Source organism: Enhydra lutris, unplaced genomic scaffold (assembly GCF_002288905.1).
Source record: "Enhydra lutris kenyoni isolate GAN:26980312 unplaced genomic scaffold, ASM228890v2 scaffoldscaffold40, whole genome shotgun sequence".
Classification (NCBI taxonomy): Eukaryota; Metazoa; Chordata; class Mammalia; order Carnivora; family Mustelidae; genus Enhydra; species Enhydra lutris.
Genome location: NW_019154124.1, coordinates 15,940,670 through 15,962,764, shown reverse-complemented (window position 1 = coordinate 15,962,764; position 22,095 = coordinate 15,940,670). Strand labels below are relative to the sequence as shown.

Below are 22,095 nucleotides of genomic sequence, written 5' to 3'. Positions count from 1 at the left end.
TGAATCTCGGAGCTGCACTGTCCAGCAAACCTAGCGTGGTTCCGTTTGTTCCTTAATACTTATGACTCCAAATGCGGTGACACTATGTTGCCTGTAAGGCCTGTCCACCTCCAGTTCGCTATGCTCTGTCACCCGGAAAAGAGGTTGACACACGAAGCGTTCTCTGGCTGCAAACATGCTTACTCGGCGCAATCCCTAACAGCACGAGTGTGCAAGTCAAAGAAGTACCTTGCCAGTGTCACGTGCCCACTGTTTCTTTAAACGCCGCAGGATATCCATCCCAGAACAAAACAAGACAAACATACAAACCACCCTAAACCAAATTTCTCAAAGACCCGCGTTGCGTCCTAGTCGCGCAAAAACTGGTGTGGTTAGAACAGGCTGGTTGTTTTAAAGATGTTTTCAGCCAAATGCAAAGCTATCTTCAGAGAGGTTCTGTACCCACGTGGCTCGCGCAGACGCTAATTACTAAGAGGCTGAGAAACAAGCAGCCAGGGAGATTGGCCGCCCCAGCGGGAATAAACAGGCACCTCCAGAAATAAAGCTCCGCAGCCAATGCGGCGCCTCGGCCCGCGGGATTGGCTGTCCCCGAAGTGACGTCGCCTGGGCGGGCCAAGTCGGTTTGCGACAGAGGCCGCGGGTCCCGGCCGGGGGAGCAGAGGAGAGGGGTTCCGCAGCCCCGCGCTCGGCACTCGAGCCCGCTCTCCGCCAGCCCGGAAGGTTTCTTTCTTCTCCGCACGTCTCGCCCGCGTCCCAGAGTCTTTGGCACCGAAATTCGGCGGGTGTGTGAGCCCGGGAGCCGCGGACCCCCGCGCCGCCAGGACTCCCCAGCGCGAGGGCGGCAGGGGACGCCGAGGTTTGGCCTGCGGGCACGGGGCGGGCGCGGGGCGGTTCCCGGGAGGGTGGCCAATCTGTGCGCGCCCGAGGCGGGATTTTCTCTTCGACTCGCTCCGTCCGGGCGGGTGCTCCAGCTGGGGCTCCCGCAGGAGAGAGCCGAGGAGAGCTGCGGAAAGCGCGGCGGTGCGCGGGGAGTTGCGGCAAATGGAAGGGGATCCGAGGTGCCTGGCGCTGCCACGGCTGCGACGTGCAGCTGCAGCGCTGGGGGAGAGGCCCGCAGAGCGCTCGGCTGGGGCAACTTCACTTTTCCCGCCGCTCGAGAATTGGAGGGGAGGGGAGGTGCCGAGGGCTTGGAGAGGGGCTTGTAATGAAGTCTTCACTGGAACCCCCCTCCTTCTCGAGCGTGGAGGTATTGGTGCCCAAGAGAATACTGAGAAGGCTTGAGAAACAATCGTGTAAAGGAATGCGGTGGTGAGGGGTGGGGAATCGCGGGTCCCCCCGGGAGCGCGCGGTCGCGGATTTGCTTGCGGTGAGAGCTGCGGCGCCCGGCGGACCTGGCACCGAGCCCGGCCCGGCTGAGTGCTGAGATTTGGGGAAGTGGGAGCCGCGCGGGCGGGGCGTCCCGGAGAGAGTCCGCCACGCGGTGTCTCTTTCCTTTCACTTCCTGCAGCAGCTGTTCGCGATGAGGAGGGCAGCGGTCCTCGGGCAGAGCGGCCAGGTTCCCCCGGCTTGAGCGCCCACCCGCCGCCGACGCCGCGGGGACGTCCCAGACCACCTGCGCTTCCAGCCATGAGCTCTCGGTGAGCACGCGGCGTGGGCAGTCGTGGACCTGACCCTTCGGGAGGTAATGCCGGCTCAGCTTTGAGTGGCCTGGGAGAGCGAAGAAACCCTAAAATGGAGGACTTTTCTACCAGGACCTATGGCACCAGCGGCCTGGACAACAGACCTCTGTTCGGAGAGACGTCGGCCAAGGTGAGTGCGGCCCTGGAGACCGAGTTGGGGATGTGTGTGTTTCTGTGTGTATCTGATCTCCCGCGGAGTCCTGGCTGCGGCCCCTGAAGGTACTTGTAGGAAGAGAGAGCTGGTTCTTCAATCCTACTTCCCTCTTAAGATGTTTGTCCTGCCACTCGGCTCGCTCCAGACAGGTTTGGCCCCGCAGCCCCGAAGGCGGGGGTGGAGAAAAGTTGAGAAAGTTCCGGGCTGTTGGGGATCCTTCAAGGGAGTACGGAAGCCCCTCTCCAGCCCCTCTCGGAAGGGGAGGTGGCGCTGGAGTGCTAACCTTCAGGAGGCTTCAGGTGTGCAACTAAAGCTTCCGCAAGAAAACCCCGGAGAGGTGCTTCTGACGAGTATTTACATGGAACCATTAAGAGTTTACTGCTGAGGCAGCCAAGGAAAGAGGCGCCATAGGAGGGTTTCTTTGATGGCGCTCCATTCCGGGAAGAGATCAGAGGGTTTCTGGACCTAAACAAGCTGTAGGACCTTATTTTTTAATACAAAAAGTATAATGCCTTCTTAGAGGCTTCATTTTAGGATGTTCTGGGCCAGTAATCGAGGAGAGCTCTTTTTCTCTCTTCTGCTTTAACTCAGTCATTTTGGCAAAACGAGCCTGTGGTCGTTCCCCCCCCCCCCGCCCCCCTTGAGGATGGTATTGGTGACCTTTGCCGCCAATGACAAAGTCTTTTTTTTTTTTTTTTTTTAAGATTTATTTATTTATTTTTAGAGATGGTGCAGGAGTGCAAAAGCAGGAGGGGGAGAGAGGTGACAAAGTCCTTTCAAGCCTCTCAAAAAGTAGGGCACATGTGGAGTCCAGAACTTCTTGGGTTTTTCAGCTTTGGGGGGACCTCTGACAGAAAGGATAGGAAACTTGTACACCTGGCGGGGTGGGGGTGTAACTCTGAATTTGGAAGCTGCAGGCCTTCTGCAAGACTACTCCATGATTTCTTTAAACTCTGTGTGGGGGTATTCTTTTGTAGAGTTGCTTAACAAGAAAATGTTTTAAGCTTGATCTCTAGGAAGATGCACCTTGTCTATTGTGTGGCTCTGCATAATCCCGGCTCAGTGCACAAGGTTTGAGAAGCGTGGTTCTAGTTGGTTAGACGTTACTATTTCTACTGCAATTATTAAGTATTACGTGAGAGGGTCCTCATGGTCCAAGGAACACAGTTTGGTGGGTGAAATAGACAAATGTGATGCATTGGATCTGTGTTATGACGGGACATGGAGGGGGTGTGCTGGAGAAACTGGTCACTTTTGTTGGGGAAGATCTTGGTTTCTGACAGCCTTGGGCTTGCACGTATGAATGCCCCTAAATTGGGGTTTAACAAGAGGATTTGGGGCCTGGAGAGTGGAGGCAGTTTCCTGCGTGAAGGTCTTGGACCTGGGGCACCTGACTGTCCAGTTGTGCCAAGAGCTAAGAGGTTCAGGGTCTCCCTCACATGCCTTGGTGCACAGATTGGGGTTCTGGGTGATGTAGACTTGTGACCTCCTTTAATCCCCACAGCGCCTTAACACTGAGGTAGATGACTTGATAATGGGCTTGGTTTACAGAGACATTGAGAAATACTGAGGTTTTCTGACTTGCTTGGGCCTAAACGGTCACTGACTGTAAGTTTCCTATAGTCTGTGATCAGTTTGAAACCTATCCAAGAACTTGACTATTCGAAATGTTTCTCTTTTTGGCCTGCTTATTTTGTCCAAGAGCAGATAGGCCTAGCATTACTTAGGCAACTTTGGGCCTTATAACAGTAGGTTCAGGTACTCAGAGACTTAGAATGAGGTACAATTCCACATATCAAAATTTAGTTCCTTCTGCGAGGCTGGCAGAATGACTAGACATAGAGAAATTATCCAGAACTGAGAAGAAAGAGACCATTGGTCTGAGAAAGGGAGAAAACATCCTGCATCTTGCAAGTTGAGATGTCCGGTCTGAAGGAGAGACCTAGGTCTTTAATGACGGCAGGTGGCTTTATTGGAGGATGTACAGAAGACCAGGCCCGGGAACTGGGCTGGGCAAGTTGCAGGGGAGCCATTCCTGTGGAGAGCAGTCACTGCCGGAGCAGGCCGGATCCCTGGTGACCCGGAGAAACCCTTCACTGGTCCCTCTGGCAGGTATTCCCCAGCCTGCTCTCTTTTCAGATACCAGGAAACTGGACCCAAAAGCCACGTCACCGTGAAACTTAGTATTAACGAGCTACCATTTCTGAGGAGAAAACCCAGCAAGGAGAAAGCCCACTTCCTGTCCTACTCCGTTAGATGATCTGAACTTTCAGTAATCTTGTTTGCCGTACAACAACTGACCATATGTAGCCTCTCAATTTTACTTTCATCTCTATTTTTTTTTTTTTTAGTCTCCCAATTTTAAATCTAGAGCTTTAGGTCCAGTGTCTACCTCTAAGGCAAAGATGACTGAAAGCCCCCAGAGCAGAGAAGAGTGTCTATGGAAGCTGCTTTTCCTCAGTGCCAGGCAGCATGCTAGGCATTCAGCCTTTCACCTGTTGGGTCATCCAGTTTCTTTGTAAGGTGTGCGTTGTGACTGCTGCTGTGTAACTGAGGAAGCTAATCCCCACAGCAGGCTGCTTGTTCAGTCACACCACTAGCTCTTCCCTGGTAATGTTTGAACACCTCCCTTTCAGGAGTTGCCACTGAGAGTAGATAGTGAGTGATGCAGTCTGTGTGCATACTTTGGAAAGCACTGTAGACATTCACATTCCAGTTACCCAGTCCCAGGAAGCGGGTTCATCCAAAGTCAGGGTGTGAGTGAAAGATTCCAGAATCTACTGTAGGACAGAAGATACATAACCCAATGGGCCTTGAGCATCTTCCTTGTGGGCAAGTCTCTGAAGTCTCTTTTATGTTCACCTGTATGGGATGCACATGTTTTTCATTTACCAAACATGATCAAACATAGTCAGACTTCAGCATGATACTTAGGAATATTTTTCAGAGCCATGGAGGGAGGGGCAAAGTGAAACCGTTCTGTCCTTACATAAATCTCTCGGATGATGGACAAAAGAGGAGACCTGTTTGTTGTTCCTTTAGAATTACGTATTGCTGGGTGGGCTAGCTTATGCATCCTGGTCTGAATGTTGTTTTCAGCTGTTTTTATCCATTCCCAAAGTCTGGGATGTACTTATGTACATTGTTCAAAGGGAAAACATAAATATGGCACAGTTGCCAAGATGGACATATCTGGGGTTGCCAAGCCTGTGCTCTAGCTTAGCATTTTCTAAAGACGCACGGTCCAGTAGAAATACAATCTGAGCCATATATGTGAGTTTAAATGTCCTAGTAACCATACTAAAGTATAAACAGGTAAAATTAATTTTAATACATTTAAATTTTCTACCAAAAATAAATTTGAGGGGCACCTTGGGTGGCTCAGTTGGTTAAGCGTCTGTCTTCGGCGCAGGTCATGATTCCAGGGTCCTGGGATCGAGCCGCGCATTGGGCTCCCTGCTCAGTGGGGAGCCTGCTTCTCCCTCTCCCTCTGTTGTTCTGCCTGCTTGTGCTCTCTCAGTCTCTCTGTCAAATAAAAAAATAGTAAATTTGAATGTTTAATCCATACAAAAGCAGATCTACTTAGACATTTCTGGACCAAGCCTCGGACATCCGGCATGTATTTTTCCCTTGGAGCCTGTGTCAGTTTAGACTAGCACATTCCAGGTGCTCAGTAACCACAAACAGCTGCAGGTGCCTTACTGGACAGCACAATTCTGAAGCAGCTTAGTTCTTAGTTACGCTGTTTCCACAGTCATTCTCAGAAGAAAGTTTCCTTCTCTGGGGGACTTGCTAGAACCTTTAACAAGCAGATGTTCACCAGGACTCTGGTTGGAGAGGGTGGGTAAGTAGTACTTGTGGACTGTTGATAAGGTAGCCTTTTAGGGACATGATGAGTTATGGACGTCCTCCCTCCCCCATGGGAGCGTTCATGAGCCCAATTTCCACAGAACACTTACTTGGCAATGTTCCTGTAGGAAGCCTCTTCCTTTGCTCCTCCCTTCCCTACCCTAGTGTGAACTAAAACTGGAGAATTTCCTCCTCTCTTGTCTGTGGCTGCCTTTAAAAATTTGCCTTAGCACCACACATAGTTGGGGCCATCTTTCTAAGTAATGGGGGGACCCTAATTTAACCTCAGGGCTTGTGAGTCCATCTTCTTTTGGTTTGCTGGCTGCCTGCCCAGTCATCTGAAGTCAGTGCCCTCCAGTCTGGAGGATGAATCTAAGATGGGAGGGAGAGATGGTTCTCTCCCGGGAGAAGGCAAACCAGCACCCCACAGCTAGCACCACTGGGAAAGCAGGAACGCTACCCCTGGTGGAAGGTCATGTAAACTGCTTTCTGGACCAGCCTGCTGTGTTGTTTTGTCACTGGTTCCAAAAAAGAGTGATCTTTTAATGGTGACTGTGGATGGTGACTGTGGTTGCCCCTCCATTCATACCTGGATGTGATGGAAGAAGGTGAGTGACTTCGGTGAAGGTACATCACTGAACTCAGCTAACAGGAGTGGGGTGTGGGGTCTGTGTAGGGATACGTTCCTGGGTCCTGAGGCTCAGATCTTTGTTTCCAAAGGCAAAAGGTCCATGGACAAAAGTACTTTTTCTTCTTCCTATAAACAAAACAGACAAACAGATTGGGAAAAGAAGGTCTTTTTATGGCCTGTACTCCAATGAAAGCAATTCCAACTTGGGGCCTTTAGCTTCTGCAGATTATAGCAGAAAATGAGAGAGTTAATTTGAGAGAGAGTTATTTTGTGCTTTTTGTGGGAGGAGGTTTAAGGGTTGCCGCTTAATTAATAACAAAGCTGTGATTAAGATTACTGTGTCTGCCTGCCGCCCCTCCCCCTGCCTAGAAAGCTGAAGTCTTTACTCTGAGGGGTGCAGGCTTCTAGCTTTCCTCTTGATACAGCTTCTGGATGATCCTCTGATCACAACTCTTGTCTCCCTCAGAGGGGATCTGGTAGCCCGAGGTACCAGATCAGCTGGCCCCTTGCCTCTCTTCCACTGACCAGCCACATTGAGTTGGGATTTCTTGTGCTGGACGTAGTTGAGCATGACCCATGCCATGCCTTTTTCCTTTCTTACTCTAGTAAGTTTGCTCTCTCCCACCCACAGACCAGAGGCCTGGGGATCTCTGCCGGTTGGGCTCAGGCATTTGTAATTTTAGAAAGCCCCTCAGAGGTTGCTGGAGCGTGGAGAGAGGGCTGATTCCCGTGGTCTAACCCATGCTGTGTGGAAGCCCAGAACAGGCTGGAATCTCTCCGTGGACCTGTTTCCTTTAGCTGCTGCCCTTTCTTGGCAAATTCTGTTTACCTTTCTGTAGTGTTCTTGCTGAACCCTGAAACCAGACTCGTGATGTGTAGTAGGCCAGTCTCTGTGTCCCTGAGTTTGAAGCAGAGAAAGATGGATTATTAGAAGGGCAGCCCCACAAGAAAGCAAGGGAGAGCATACCCTATCCATGGAACCGAGGAACGGCTGATCTGTGGTTAGCAAAGTAAGTGGCAGTTAGAGTAGGACCCGGGTGGACCTTGAAAGTTCTCAAGGTTATGATGTGCTATCCTCCCCACCTGGTGCCAGCCAGGGGGTCCTGGTTCATGACGTGTTAGCCGGTTGTATAAGACATATCAACTGGCATCCCATCCCTGCTCTCTAACTAACTTCAGGAAAAAGAATAAAAGGACAGGGTTGATGATTTTTTGCAGGGTGGTGAAGGAATGTGTCTGTCTGCAGCCCCTGAAGTTATTATGGAGGGAGAGCCTCGTAAAGGTTTAAGTGAACTGGATCCAGTGCCCTCCTTTCTCCAAATGTCTAAATTCTCTTCAGTCTAAATCCCCACTTGAGAACATTCCTTAAAACCCCGCCTGCATCCATGCTGCCCTCCAATGAGCCCAGCCCTCAGAGGTTCCCCCTGGCGCTTACTCCTTGTGTTGTGAGGGATTTGTCTAGATCTTGCCTTCCTGACCCCGAGTGTCAGCATCTTGAGGGTAGGAACCATTTGCTTCATTTCTCCAACCTTTCCAGCCCTGGGCACAATGTCCATTCTTGATGTTAAGTATATTAACATCATGTTAATATGTGAGAAGTGAGCATCACCAGAAGGGTAACTACATTCTTGGGCCATGTTGGGTGACCGTAGAAGAGGGGGCTGGTGTTGAGAATCCTGGAACACTGGGAACCAAAACAGGAAAGGGGTTTCAGGCCCTCTGGCAGCTAACCAGCTGACGGCCTCCCGTGATCATCTCCTTGCTGTGCGTCAGCCAAGGGACAGGTAGGAAACCCAATACTGTATTGTACTGGAAGCTTCACCTGAGGTTGGCCTCTCAGAAGCTCTCTGGCCTGCTGAGTGGCCAGTACTCCTCCACAGATGGACTTTTGCAGGTCTCGGGTGGTAGGCTAGGTCGGCTGAAATGAGTCCTTTCTTTCCTGAGGGTCAGGCTTTGGGCCACGTGTATGTATAGTCATATTTTTGGAGCTGTTTTAGGATCCAGTGGGTTGACAGACTTGAATGTCCCTGTGGGAATGATGAAATGCATTTGAAGTTGGGGCTGACTTAGAAATTGGGGCCAGGCTATGAGCCCTCTGTACTCCCACTCATCTCTGAGGACCCAGCCCTCTCGTAGGTAAGATGCCCCATTAGATGTAAAAATACTACTCTGACCACATCAGCAGCCACTTAGCGACTTTTTGGGAATTGTCACTGTTCTAGGGGCTTTACCAGGATACTACCTCCAGATCCTTTCAGCAGCCCCACACGTTCGACCATTGTATGAAAATGGCAATTTAGGCTTCAAAGTTGAATGATTCCTCTAAGGCCGCAGGCCGGCTTTTGGTGGGAGAATAAATCTGTCCGTCAGGTTCCTAACCTCGTAATCTTGTACTGTGCCTCTTGTGCTAGAGGTCACGGCCCCTTCCTGTGGGATTCTAGGGGTTATTTTGCCCCTTAAACTCATGGAGTAAGTTTGTTTTCTGTTTTCACTGTGATCTGATTTGCATAAGTGGTGCTTTAATAAAATCCACCTATTTTAAGTTCATGTGTCTATGACAAAGAGAATCAGGTAGGATGGAGGTACAAAAATACTGACAAATGAAAGCTGCTTCAAGATGTGGGTATGTGAAATAAGGGAAACCTTTGAAAATGTCTGTGCATGTACTTTGTCCAGATCGAGAGGAGGTGGGGGTGGGGGTTGGTGTTCAGATGGAACATGCGGCCACGGTGGTCGTGGCGCATTTGACAGGGAGTTGAGGGTGAGGGTCGTAAAGTGTGGGTGTGCCTACACCCTGGTGGCCACCTTCTCATGCTGCTTCTGCTCTTGGCGCCGTTCCAAGTTTGGTGTTTCTTTGGGTTGTCTTAGAAGAGCAGCACCTAGGATCAAGTTCACAATTGGCCACATTTTGCCAGTGAGATAAGCTTTCGCCTGGCTTTCTACCGTGTGCAGGTTGTCCCTGGGTTGGCCCCGGACGACAGCGTGAGGGGAAGCTCCTGCTTAGAGTTGTGTAGCTCTGGGGGAACCACATTAACCCACTGACAAGGCGTGAGATTTCCCTCTTTAGCTGGGCCCCAGCCTCTCACATTTTACATCCTCTCAGTAGGTTTATACCTATAGGGCTGCCTCTTGAGGCATCTGATTGTGCCATTTCCAGCACTTTCCTGGCAAGAAGTTTCCCCCCGAGATTTGGAAGAAATAAAAGGAAAATCATTTCTGAGAATGGCCATTTATTTATAGTATTGGTTTAGTTTGAGAAATGCAAAAACTTTGGCACCAAGTTGGAGGATGTGGCTCAAGGGTCTGACTCAGTCAGTCGGGTTAACAATGGTAGGAAGTGGTGCCCTTTGGACATTTCCTGCGTGCTGAATAGGACTGTCTTCCCTTGGCCTCACCAGAGAAGATCATCTTCAGTGGCCTGAAGCTCTTGTGGGTTATGGAGGATAAGTTCTGGATTTAAAATGGGATCGAGGTCTTTAATGAAAGGATGAGCAAAGTTCTGGGAGCCTGAAGAAAGAGAAAATTCTACTCAGGACACCAGATCAGAGGGCTTTTGAGTCTTAGACCTTGAAGTAGGATTAGGATTTTTGATAGGAGAAGGTGACAGGGAATCCCAAGCAGGAGGTCCCACTTGTGTGAAAGGGGTGGGGAGCAGGAGAGTACAGGAATGGTGAAGGAACTCCAGGTACCTCTGACTGGACTCGAGAGCTTGCTGGGAATGGCTGGGTGGGAACCTTGAATGCTGTGATAGTGAGTATGATTTCCCTCTGGAGGCCATAGGTTGTTGAGTGTGCATACGTTTATTCTTGTATTCACTTACTAACCACACTATCTCCAAGGAGGTGTGCCATGTGCTGGGACGTGTATCTTTTTTCATGGAGCATGTGTGCACTACAGGGAAGTTAGAAGGGCATTAAACAATCCTTTTTCTTCCCTCTTTCTTCCTTATTGAGCTTCAGCCATCCTGGCCATTTATTTATTTATTTGTTTGTTTGTTTATCTATTGTTAGAGACCCAAACAGAGGGAGTGGGAGGCAGAGGGAGAAGCAGGCTCCCCGCTGAGTAGGGAGCTTGATGCCAGGCTCAATCCCCGGGCCTTGGGATCATGATCTGAGCCGAAGGCAGATGCTTCACCAACTGAGCCACCCGGGCATTCCCCCACCCCCTTTTTTATTTCCTTAATCCATTTCCCAGGCTTACTCCTGCTTCATGGCCTTGGCACTTGCTGTAGTGGCTTGTTGGCAGTACCCTTCGCCCAGATCCTTGCGTGTCTCATTCCTTTTCCACTCCTTAGGTCACATCCTCATAAAGGATTCCTTGACCTCTTTTTATAAATAGCCCTCCCCGCCACCCGTCCCGGTCCCCATCACTCTTCATTTACCGGGTTTTATTTTCTTCCTAACTTCCTAACACTTGGCATGTGAGATGAGTGGAGAATGAATGCCTAACATCAGAGTGGGAGGTAGTATGGATGGAAAGTTCTTCTGATGCTGGAGGGAATTGAGCTTTGTGGGCTAGAGATGGACTCCATGACAGAGAGCTTCAACGTACATATGAGGATGGAGATAACCGAGCCAGGGAGTGGGTGCAGGATTGGCAGAGAAGCAGGTCACCTTCTGGTCCCCTTCACGCTGGAAAGAATGGAAATAGGAGGAGGAGGAGGAGTTTTCCTCTTTTCCTTGGCATCTTTTTTTAAAGGATGTCTGCTGATACACAGGCTGCAAGAGTGGGATCAGGAAGCTGAGATGAGGTGGACCTGCAAACCAGTTTCTGGAGAGATGCAGGGACCGTCATCTTGGCATGAGAGGCCATGGGAATGCAGTGAAGGCTCAGCTGACAACAGGAATTTGCAGTCAACTCTGTATTTGAGTGAATATTTGGGTATCTGATGCCGGGCACTGTGGTCAACATGATTCATGCTACCCGCCGATTCGGTGGCACCATTGTACAAACCAGAGAAGGTTTTCTCCTCTGGGCACTGGTAGCTTCCTCAGCCACATGGCTTGGCTTTGTCCGAATTAGAGAAAGGTGCTCCTGCCGTGGGGTGCTGCGGGCTGGTGCCAGGGTGCTCAGCGGGGAGGACAAAGCATGGGGCTGGACTGCAGCCACGCAGCCTCGTGTAGTGAGTGGCCTGCAGTCTGACAGCGGACAAGGAAGACGTGGCCCTCAGGCTCCCAGACCTTACAAGGGAGAGGGGGGAGACAGAGGTGTAACCTGGCAGGTGGGGTTAGGACAGTGGGAAGGCTTCACAGCGAGGCTCAGCGCTGGAGCACAGAAGTCGTTGCAGGTTTGCAGGGGGACTCAGGACTGGGTTTTCAAAGCATCAAGAGCAGATGTTGAACAGATCCACTGGGGAGTCTTCATGCACAGCTGAAACCGCTGACTCCATGGCCTGAGATCAGGAGGAAGGCCCTCGAGTTAGAGCTTCGGTGGAACAGCAGGGGAATGATCTAGTCTGTGGATGCAGGTTAAGACAAGATTGAGGGGCAGCAGAGCAGAACATTGGAGGGATACAGATTTGGCCAAAGCAGGTGCAGAAATGGTCGAGGAACTGAGAAGAGGAGGGGGAAGAAGTTGACTGGACATAGGTCTTCAAGAGGATGCTTTAGTCCGTTTGGCCTGCTACAGCAACATAGCACAGACCAAGGACCAGGTGATTTTATAAACAACAGACATTGCTTTCTCTCCATTCTGGAGGCTGTAAGTCCGAAGTCAGGATGCCTGCACGGTTGGATGCAGGTTCTCTGCCAGGCTGTAGCTTGTGTTTGTGCCCTCATGTGTCAGAAGGGCACCAGCCCATTCCTGGGAGTTCTCGCCTTGTGGCCGAATTATGTCCCAAAGACCCCACCTCTTGATAGTGTCAAGTGGGCGGTAGGATGTGAACCTGAGAAATTAGGGGGCACAAACACGTGGACCATAGCAGAGGATGTTACTGCAGCTGCTAACTCCATTTGGCCCAGGGAGGGAGTAGGCAATGCCCTGTACCCCATTCCTCAGCCGTGAACCTGGCATGAGTACATGGTGACATGGCTCTCTTGGGAACAACGTTCAGAGACAGGCAGCAAGGGAAATGCAGCGTGTTGGAGAACTCTGCAGCCCACGAAGCCATTGGCTGACATGAGTGGGTTTCAGAGGGTGAGACGGCTCACAGGACTTGGTGAGTGCGGGTGCGAGGACAGACCTGTGGAACGTTCAGCGGGCAGGTGTAGGTCTGCCGGGCTACCCACGATAGTATTGGAGGTGAAGGATTTTATGGAGTCACAAAATTAGAGGCAACACCAAAAATGGAATTCTCAATCTTACCCCAAGACTTGCACTCTCTGTCTCTCTCCAGAGGGTAGAAGAGACCCTTTCTGTGACTTTGCGCATCCAGGGATTTTCTCTCCTGCAGAGCTTTCTGTTTTCCTTTGCTTCTCCCTGGGAGTATTGAGCAGCATCGCCAGAGGATGGACTCCTTGGCAGGAGTTGCTGTCAAGCCTCTGAAACGAGTGTGTGGTCCTCCTCTAGCCCGAAGTCAGTAACTGGGCTTGTCCTCAGGTAGGGAAAGCTGAACCATGGTATATTATGTATTTCCATGGAATTAATGGAACCTAGCCTGGAGGCACCTGGGAAGGTGTCGGGCCTTCGTGGCTGGCAGGAATGGACCTCTGAGGGTGCAGGAGCAGGCCATAGCTTCTGCTGGGCTGTGGCATGTCCGTCCCAGAACTGTGAGGCCACGTGCTGCTCTGCCCGGGAGTGGAGATTTCGAGGAGCCGGACCCCACATGAATAATAAGAGGAGCCTCTGTTGGAGAGAGGCCTCGGAGAGAGGTACTGTTTGGCCACTTCTGTTGACAATTCTGAGTCAACTGTGTGCCCGGCCGCAGGGAAGGAAGACAAGGAGGCCACCTGCCTGGCCTGAAACTGACTGCCAGCCCTAGTGGAGGAGACTGGCAATAAGTGGCAAGTCCAGGTGGTATGATCTTGGGAGTCTGGAGACAAGAGTATCTCATCCTGAGGGGAAGGTGCCTAGAAAGGATTTATGGTGCACTTGATATTCAAGTTGAGCTCTGAAGGGTGAGCATTCAAATTGGGAGGGTGGCATGTTCGCCACCCCACCTCCTGCTCCACAGCTCACTCTCGTGAGAACATTAGGCCTTCTCTTTTTCTTAGGGGTCAGTATGAGACGATTATGTGTGAGGTGGTTGTTTTTTGTGTCCCTGTATTTGCAAAGACCCATGCAACCAAAGTTTGCCTCTTCCAATGATACATTGTGCTTAATCAGCAAGTGGTTATAAACCCTACTGCACTTCCCACTTCCCCAGCAGTCTAGTACTAACATCTGAGCTTATTAAATCAGATGAGTTTTCTTTAGTCCAGTTTTTGTGCCTGCCCTCTCACTCCACTCCCTAAACCCCTTTGGAAATTTTGCCTTGGTCTTTTTGTTGTTGCTTGAATGCGTTGGGGTTTTACTGTAGTAGCACAAGCCCTTAAATCCATTTTGGAAGAAGGCAAAAAATAAATTGCTCTGGAAATGGAATACTTGTTAGCATTCCGAACAGTCTAGAACCAGGGTATTTCCAGGTTGCTGGGGGCAAATGCCAGTTTTTGTTTATTTGGGATGTTACTGTCCGTTTCCTCCCAGGGCCATTATGAAACCTGAGCATTTGACATGTGTTTGGGGTTCTCTTGTCTTGTATCGAGCTGGCTAATTACTAACAAGGACAGATTGGGGGCTTCTCTGCTGTTTGATTGCTGGGGAGTAGGCCTTCTACTCTGGCCCAAGTGCAGTTTGAAGCTGACAATCTGGAACCATGAATCGTTAAAGCAGGAAGGGTCCAGATACCATGTAGCCCAGTCCTCTGGTATAATAGATCCAGATGGTGTAAGGGATCTTTTTAAAGTCACATGGTTAGCCAGTGGCAGGCAGGAGATAAGCAGCTTGGTCTCTTAACTCAAATTTCTGGATCCATACATATTATTTGTCTAAAGATTCTTAGACCTTTGGTTTGGATTTTGCAAAGAGCATTGGATAGACTTGGCTGTTACCTGGTTGTATGACCTTGGCAGATCAGTCTTACTGAACTTACCCTTTGGTAAATGGAGATTGTGTTTTCTTACTTGATTCACAGGGTTACCTTCTATCAAGCCACTAGCATGTAGGTCCATCACTTTCTTCTTCCTCATTTCCAAGGAAGATGAAGAGCTAACTGCTTTGGGCTGATGCCAGCCCTTTTGCTCAGGTCTAATGAAGTTGGCTTAGCTATGGGCTATTTCCATTTGCCATACTTTTGTTCTCTTTGGGGTCTTTTTGTTCATCTGCTAGTCCTCTTTCAGGTTTGACTTTGTCTTATATTCTCTATCCGATGAAGGTACCTCACTTCCTTTCTCCTTAGTGCCCTCCTGAGCTCTGGAAAGTGTCAACTTCTGGAGGGTAGAGACCGTTTTATTCATTGTTGTATTTGCATCTGGAATATAATTTTCTTCATTTTATTGAGATATAATGGAGATGTTCAAGTGATTAAATGACTCACAAAGTAATATATGTAGAATTCCTCTGAGAACTACGCATTTCCTGTGTTCGTGTGCTAGGATGTCCTAATTCCCAATCCTGTCTTCTCTGCAGTTAAGGGTCAAGGATGATTTTGATCCTATCAAGCTATTTTGGGGAGTGAAAATAAAGCACAGTAGAAGGTCTAAAGTCTGGAAGGGGAGCAGTTTTGGTAGGCAGAGATAAGAATAAAACTGGGAGGAGACTGTTTCTGTGAGAACTTAATATTCTTATCTTTATGTATTTTATAATTATTTGGTACATATTTGAAAACTGCCCTTTGAAGTGCTATTATTTGCTTTTATTGCTCTATCTTTGGAGACTGGGAGCTGGGAGAGATCGTAAAGCCCGCAAAGTGATCTCTGGGCCCAGGGAAGGGTCTCTTCTCTATCGAACTTCTGCATTTTTCATAGGCTCTCACGTGAGGCGAATGCTGCTAGGCTGCAGACCACACTTTCCATAGCCAGCTTTTAGAAGGGCCTGAAAGTGTGAGGTCTTATTAAGTCAACTCTGGTGTTTCTTTGGCCTGGTTCATGGTTACTTGGATAGCAAAAGGCCTGAAGCCAAGTCCTTGGCTTGGAGAAGGAAAACCCGGTGAGAAACACTAAATGGTTCATCCCATCTTGGGAGTCCCAGAGGGGCTGCATTATGATAGAATGACTGACACTCATGAAGATGACTTGGGATTCTCCTCAGTGAACTGTCTAGAAGGCAAGCAAGGAGTCTTCCTTAAAGTTTAGGTATCTTATCATTAAAGATTAAAACCAGTTAGGCTTATATAAGTTTAACAACATGAAAAAGTCATTGGAGGATCTCTACATTCCTCAAAGATACTCCACTGTAGTTCTTTGCTAATGGGCTTTTTGAGGGGCCACCTGCTAGTTGATGTCTTTGCTAAGACCAGAAGTAGCGTTCTAAGTTGCTCTTCCATTGAGAAGCATAAATGGGATTTGCTCTTTTGGCACCGAATCCCATCTCCATCTCTTACCTCTATCTCTTACCCATAGTGAGACCTTGGGCAAATTCTGTTTCCCAGAGCATGTTTTTGCCACCTGTAAAATAGTCCCGATACCATTCCATCCTGGGATTTTTTTTTTTAGAAGATATGTAAAAGCTCTTGACTTAATTACTATCCCTTCACTATGATTACTTTTCCTCCTGCTCTGATCCTAGTTGGCATCTTGCTGTGCTGTTTGGAGATAAGGGATTCTTCTTGGCTACCTCACCTGAACCTCTTCACTGTCTTCTTCCTACGGGTAAGAGAGCTGTTGTGAAGTATTCAGACCTTTGTAAACTTTTCAAGTCCCTGGAACTCCTAAAGAGATGAGAGCAGATATTCTCCCAACAGACCAGAGTTCAGTTAAACCTTTTTCACGAGGTAAAAACAGTGGGGCTCCCAAGCATAGACTGTACAACTTAGGTTGAGACACACAGTTGTCTTAAGTGTGGACACTAGTGACTAGTGATTAAGTGAATTTGCCCCTGGGTCTCTTTTGTCACAAACAGCTGTAATTTCAGACTCTCGGTATGGCTGGGCAGGCTTCTCTAGCTGAGGTGGTGAAAAGGTGAAAAGATTGGTTTGGAGTCCTTCTAGGTTAGGAAGGGTGTGGCTTGAGTTGTTACCTTTGTCCCAGTAACATGTGAATTGCAGTGGTCTTTGTCTAGACAGAGTGGTTTGTCTTTGGTTAGATCAGGCACAGGATACTTGGCTTTCCTTCACTCTTCCTCTCAGCTTTGCTTGCCTCTTAGCTTTGGATTCTTAGCTTAAATGTAGACAGCTCAGAAATGGTGTTAAGTTGCTGCTCCGTTCTTGTTCCTTCCTGTGCCCTTCCTGTCTGTGAGCTTTTGTTTATTGACTACTCATGGTCAATATTCTGCTGTTTCTTGCTCAGATGTTACCAAAACAATCTTTAAGACTACTGATTTATTTGTTTTGACTTCTCAGAAATAAGACTACTTGGTCTTCTCAGTGGCCTTTAAAATAGTGTTTCTTAATCATGACCTTATTCTGTAAGCTCAACCAAATCTATATATTACACATGTATTACATATTACTAATATTATATTAGTTTTATATATACAGCTGAGGCTTTATCTAGCCAGTGACCTTGATTTGGGAATCCTGTTACAGAGTTGACTCTCACTTGCTGTGGGGCTTTAGGCAAATAATTTTAATCATACTCACTGGAACTAATTTATCTTAATCTATAAAATAAAGATTGAGTTAGATGAGAAGTTTTCCAGACCTTTCTGTGGAATTGGTTGGAATGGGGATGGGAATGACAAGACTCAGTGGGTAACCCCAGGCTCTGCATTCAGTCAAACGGTTATTTTGTTATAGGCTTTTGTTATTAAGTTGGAAAAGCACTGGCCTAGATGGTCTGAGATGGCCTCCAGCCCCGGCATTGTATGATCCCTTCCAGCAGTAGCATCTACTTTTAAATCACATTAGACAAGGACACCTGAGCTATCATATAAGTAGGCCCAAACTTATGGCCCTCAACATCATCTGTAGTCTGGTTCCTGACTGGCTGGCCATCCCAGTGCACTTTTCCTTTTGCCTCTGTTCAGACTGTTCCCAGCAGCACACGGAATAGTCCTAAGCATCCTTTCCCCAGTCAGTCCTTCCCCAGTCTTCAAAAGACTGTAGTGTAAAAGCATCCTGTCTGTTCAGAAACCTTTTCTAATTAGTTGTCTGTGTCTTCCCAAGGTACCTTCTCCACTCTGATGGCACGGTACACTTTGCCTTTCTGGCATTTCTGTGTATGTGTAATGCTCAGAGAGGGGCAGGACCTCAGTTTCTTAATTCTAAATCCCCCCAGTGGCTAGAACTGTACTTTTCTGGCAGTGCCGTGGGCTCATGATAGAGCTCAAAAATGCTTTTCTCTTTCAGGATCGAATCATCAATTTAGTTGTTGGCAGCTTAACATCCTTGTTGATCCTAGTAAGTATGTTTATTTTGTGTCTCATCCAGGCTTTTCACTAAAGTTTTTTGAAAGCTTCAGGACTGTGGTTCAGTTTAACACTCGGAAAAAAGACTGATAAGAGGCCAGTATGTGAACCTGTGGGGTATTCTAGTCATCGTCTAGTATTGTTTTATTACTGCTTAAACAAAACTGCAGTTGGCAATGGGAATACTTAGATTTCTACTCTCACCCCCCCAGCTGAAATAGCACACATGAAGGAATCTTTCTGAGTTTGCAGTGTATGTTTAGTAAATTTGTAACTTCTCAGTGGCACCTGCAGTTCCCCTCTGTGTATCACCCACAACTCCCCATTTCTGCTAATCCCTCAAGTTTATTTTGTCCCTAAAAGCACACTCATTATCCTTTATCCCACGTAATATAGTTTGGTGCTACTGCTGTAAAGCTATAGCTCTCAGAATCTGAAAACGGCATTTTTGTAGCACATTTTCATTAAATCGAAGAGAATTTTAGTGAAGTTTCAATGACTTCTTAAGAAAAAGAATGAGTATAATGCTTTATCTGTAGTAGAAACAGAACTCCAGTATATTAGAAACCTATCTCCGTATTTTCCAAAATGTTCAAAAACCTTTTTGGTTTTAATTGTTGCTGGCGTATTCAAAATAACCTAATAAAGGTTAGAACTTTTCCCGGTGTAATCCTTAATCCTGGGAATGAGGTTTAAATGCTTTGTAATCTTTTTGTAAAAAGGTTATTTTGAGCTTAGCTAGTTTTATGAGCTATGATGTTTTGTCTCCTTTCATAGTAGAGGAAAAGTATAGAAAAGTACTAAAAAGAGGTTTACATATTGGAACAGATTTACAAATACTTTACTAAATATTAACATTCCAGAAGGCAAACCTGGTGGTAGATACTATTTTACAATGTTAAGTGTTTTATAATAGTACATAGCTTAAACTCCAGTCTAACCAAGGCCTGACACAATTTCTTTTCATACAGGTCACGCTGATCAGTGCTTTTGTTTTCCCTCAACTACCTCCAAAACCGTTGAATATATTTTTTGCAGTCTGCATCTCTTTGAGTAGTATTACTGCCTGCATACTTGTGAGTACTATTTAGAATTTAAATTGAGTATCCTTGAGGGCTGAAGGTTGCAATGTATACCTAGGATTGATTCCCAGCTTTGGGTCTGTAAGAAAGGGTGTATCTAGTTACCTGTCCCCACCTTGATGCAAAGGATGTCAGAAGTCTCAGTATTAACTGACAGATTTCTTAGTTTCTAGAATCAGGAGTCATTAATTCTAAAGGGACACTGTTCCTTTGAAAGCCTGTGGGGGGCGGGGAGAGTTAAGACTTCGGTGGCCAAAGCTTTGGTTTAATTGACCTAATTCATCTTCCTTCAAGGACTGCATACAGGCCCAGCAGGATCTGGCAAATGCCATTACTGCTCTAAAGGGAAGAGATACAACATTCCCGATTTAATTCTAATTACAGAATTAGTCTATTTTAATCTCTGTGCTTATCTCCCCAAATGAAAGTAATTAACACCAAGACTCTCCTGGGAAATCTTAAGCTATAGCTTTGTCCTTGTCCCAAGAATGTACAATTTTACCATAAAGATGCATTTCCTCTACATAAAGAAAACAAAGATGGTGATAGATCCTCACTTAGATATTTGCCAGTTGTTTAGTCATTCATTAGTTGGCTATTTTTTATTTCCCTTTAAAAGCAAGTTTTGACTCACAACTCACAAAGGGCTTAAATCACCACTGTTATGTGCTTATCTAATGCATTTCTTCTGCTCTACTCCTTTGCTCTAAGGAAGAGTTGGCCCATGCACTTCTGGAGCTTTTGAAACAAAGTTACCAGAGATGGCTCTTCTTACTCCCAGCCTAAAGCCAGGAGTGACTAACATGATCTAGTTTTGTATAAAAACTTAGTGTATTGGCAACCTGACTCTGTAATCAGTAAGAATGTAAATGTTGCCATCCCTTCCAGTATGTGAGAGAGCTCTACCGTTTACTCAAATCCATTTAAAACAGACATACGAGGTAGATATTCTTGGATGGCTTGTTAGTGATTGGATGACTACTGGTTTGAACAGAACAGGAGTAGCTGAGAAAGCAGGAATTGGTATGATCCTGGATGTGGAAACTTGGTACTACTAGAATTATAAAGAGAAAAACTGCATTCTGGCCACGTTAGTTTCAGAAATACAGACTAATGTAAAGATGGTCTCGCTTGGGCAGGGGAGGTATATATGGATGGAATTGGTCATAGTTGAAAAGAATTAGCTGTATTTAAAAATTTTCATGCCAGGCCCAGTGGCTGTTACTTAAACTGTTACTTATTTTTTCTTCTTTTAGATCTACTGGTATCGACAAGGAGACTTAGAACCAAAATTTAGAAATTTAATTTACTATATCTTATTTTCTATCATCATGTTATGTATATGTGCGAACCTGTACTTCCATGACGTGGGGAGGTGAGGCTGCCAAGGAGAAGTACTGACCAGGTCTCTTCAAAGCTATACGTGAGGACTATGAGTCAGAGCTGGGTAAGCTGTGCTGAAGAATCTCCTGCACAAGTCTGATACATGATTTTCATGTTAACTCTAAATCTTAAATTCCCTCTTGCAGGGGACACATATCCTAGATTGCTTTGCTTTTTCTTTAAGGAGGTGGTGTTGCACTAAAACATTCCAACCCTTAAAGCTCAAATGGCACAAGCAATTTTCACTTTTGAAATTGAACATTTTTATAATGTAAGTGCATGGCGAAAAGCTATGTAACAATCTTGCATTTTAAGACAAATATTCTTTTATTTCTGTTAAACTGAATATACAATTATTGTTCCCTAGGCAACCAACTTTTCCTTATAACTACAATTTCACATTAACAAAACACAGACGGTGAAAAGACAACTTTGATTGTGAAGATCTAATTACAATAATAAATAAAATAATTTATACAAGTTTTTTTTTTTTTTTTCTTTTTTTTTGGGGGGTTACTTTTCTATAGGGGTCATGTTCATTAAAACCCTAGAGGCTAATTTTGGCTTTACCTTCTCTAATACAGGAATGACTCTTGATTTCTTTCCTTTTATAACCGAAGCAAATTTTGTGTGTTTTTTTTTTTAAATTGCCTGAGAGGGAGAAGTTATGTCGCACCCCACCAGCTAATGCACTAAAGTGAAGGGTAGACTCTGATACCTTCCTCAACTGTTTCCTGGGTAATTTGTATAGCAAAACATCTAAGAGTCATAGTATAGGGTAGGCAACCTTCCTGTCCCATTTAGTTTAATTTTACTTCAAAGTGCTAACTTTGTAAACTGACAACAGCGGGTTCTGAAGGGGTGAAAACTCTACTTATCTTCTGGTGAACTGTGTTGCTATTCTCTTCCATATGCCCTAAGTCATAAAAACCTGTAGTGAATGTTCTTAAATCTTGTAATGCTTCTTTGTGTACCGAGCCTGAATCAGCTCCCACTGCCAGCAATGGGTAAACCAACAGTAACGGCTACACAGTCCCCACCTAGGTCTCTGTATGGGATGCTGGTCACCTTTCAAACTAAGGATACTTAACAGTTCGAGTGTCACTGGTAAGCTCTATGCCATGTTGATGGGACGTTTCTGAAATATGAACAGGCCTACTTGAGACTGCATAGAGCCATGTCCGGTGTTTAGAGATGAATATGACTGCTTTTAAAACAGAGTAGATAAGCTTTGGTGACTGTAAACTTTTCTCAGGAGCTGAAGTGAATGAAATTCCCTGCTGACAGTTAACATGAATCACAGGGATGTATGTAGTTAAGACTTCCATACTCAGTTCATCTACACACTGTCCTAAGACTAGACCTCAGATGGTATAGTTTAAGGAGGTAAAAGTCATAGCAGCAACATGTATGTGGCTTTAAGCACTGTAGCTATTTAAAAGCCAAAGGAATGGTGAATTAAGCCTCTTGGGAGTTGCTCCTATTTCTTTGGAGATGTTGTAATTAACAGTGTGGCTTCTCTGTCTGAGCTACCTGTCTCTGAAGAATTACCTAATGACAGTTGACCAAATCCTCAACATCCTTTGAGTCTTCTGAAACAGGACTGCCCAAAGATGATTCAATGATATTTGATTCTTCTCGATGATGTTGGAGTATGGGATCTGTAATGAGTTAAGTGTTCAGTAAGTTTACATGTACTCTCTAATGCATGTCAAGAAGATATAGTAAGTACCCTATCGAAGTACAAAAATCTAACAAGATGACCAATTATTGTTGGATCAAGTAGCCTGATGTTCCCCTTAAGATTTATCAGGCACATGATGGAGTTCTATTATA

The 22,095-nt window shown here is 46.5% G+C and overlaps 2 protein-coding genes across 4 annotated transcripts in view; one reads left to right on the top strand and one right to left on the bottom strand.

The window, feature by feature from the left end:
* The first annotated feature begins 643 nt into the window (after positions 1 to 643).
* LOC111155301 (transmembrane protein 243) lies at positions 644 to 20,763 on the top strand. Of its 2 annotated transcripts, none has more exons than XM_022515443.1 (5): positions 644 to 856; positions 1,511 to 1,809; positions 17,736 to 17,786; positions 18,766 to 18,870; positions 20,133 to 20,763. In XM_022515443.1, the coding sequence occupies exons 2-5, from the start codon at positions 1,732 to 1,734 to the stop codon at positions 20,253 to 20,255; spliced, it is 357 nt and encodes a 118-aa protein (XP_022371151.1). In that variant the 5' UTR covers positions 644 to 856; positions 1,511 to 1,731; the 3' UTR covers positions 20,256 to 20,763. The 2 variants fall into 2 exon arrangements, with proteins under 2 accessions (XP_022371151.1, XP_022371150.1); XM_022515442.1 differs by having other exon boundaries at positions 1,508 to 1,809.
* The window catches only part of LOC111155300 (cyclin D binding myb like transcription factor 1), a 46,822-nt gene continuing 43,620 nt past the window's right edge, over positions 18,894 to 22,095 (bottom strand). Inside the window, exon 18 of one of the 2 annotated variants that reach the window (XM_022515440.1) lies at positions 18,894 to 21,920. In XM_022515440.1, the coding sequence (XP_022371148.1) occupies positions 21,811 to 21,920 (110 nt within the window). In that variant the 3' untranslated portion in view covers positions 18,894 to 21,810. The remainder of the gene's footprint in view (positions 21,921 to 22,095) is intronic. The other variant, XM_022515441.1, reaches the window with a different exon arrangement.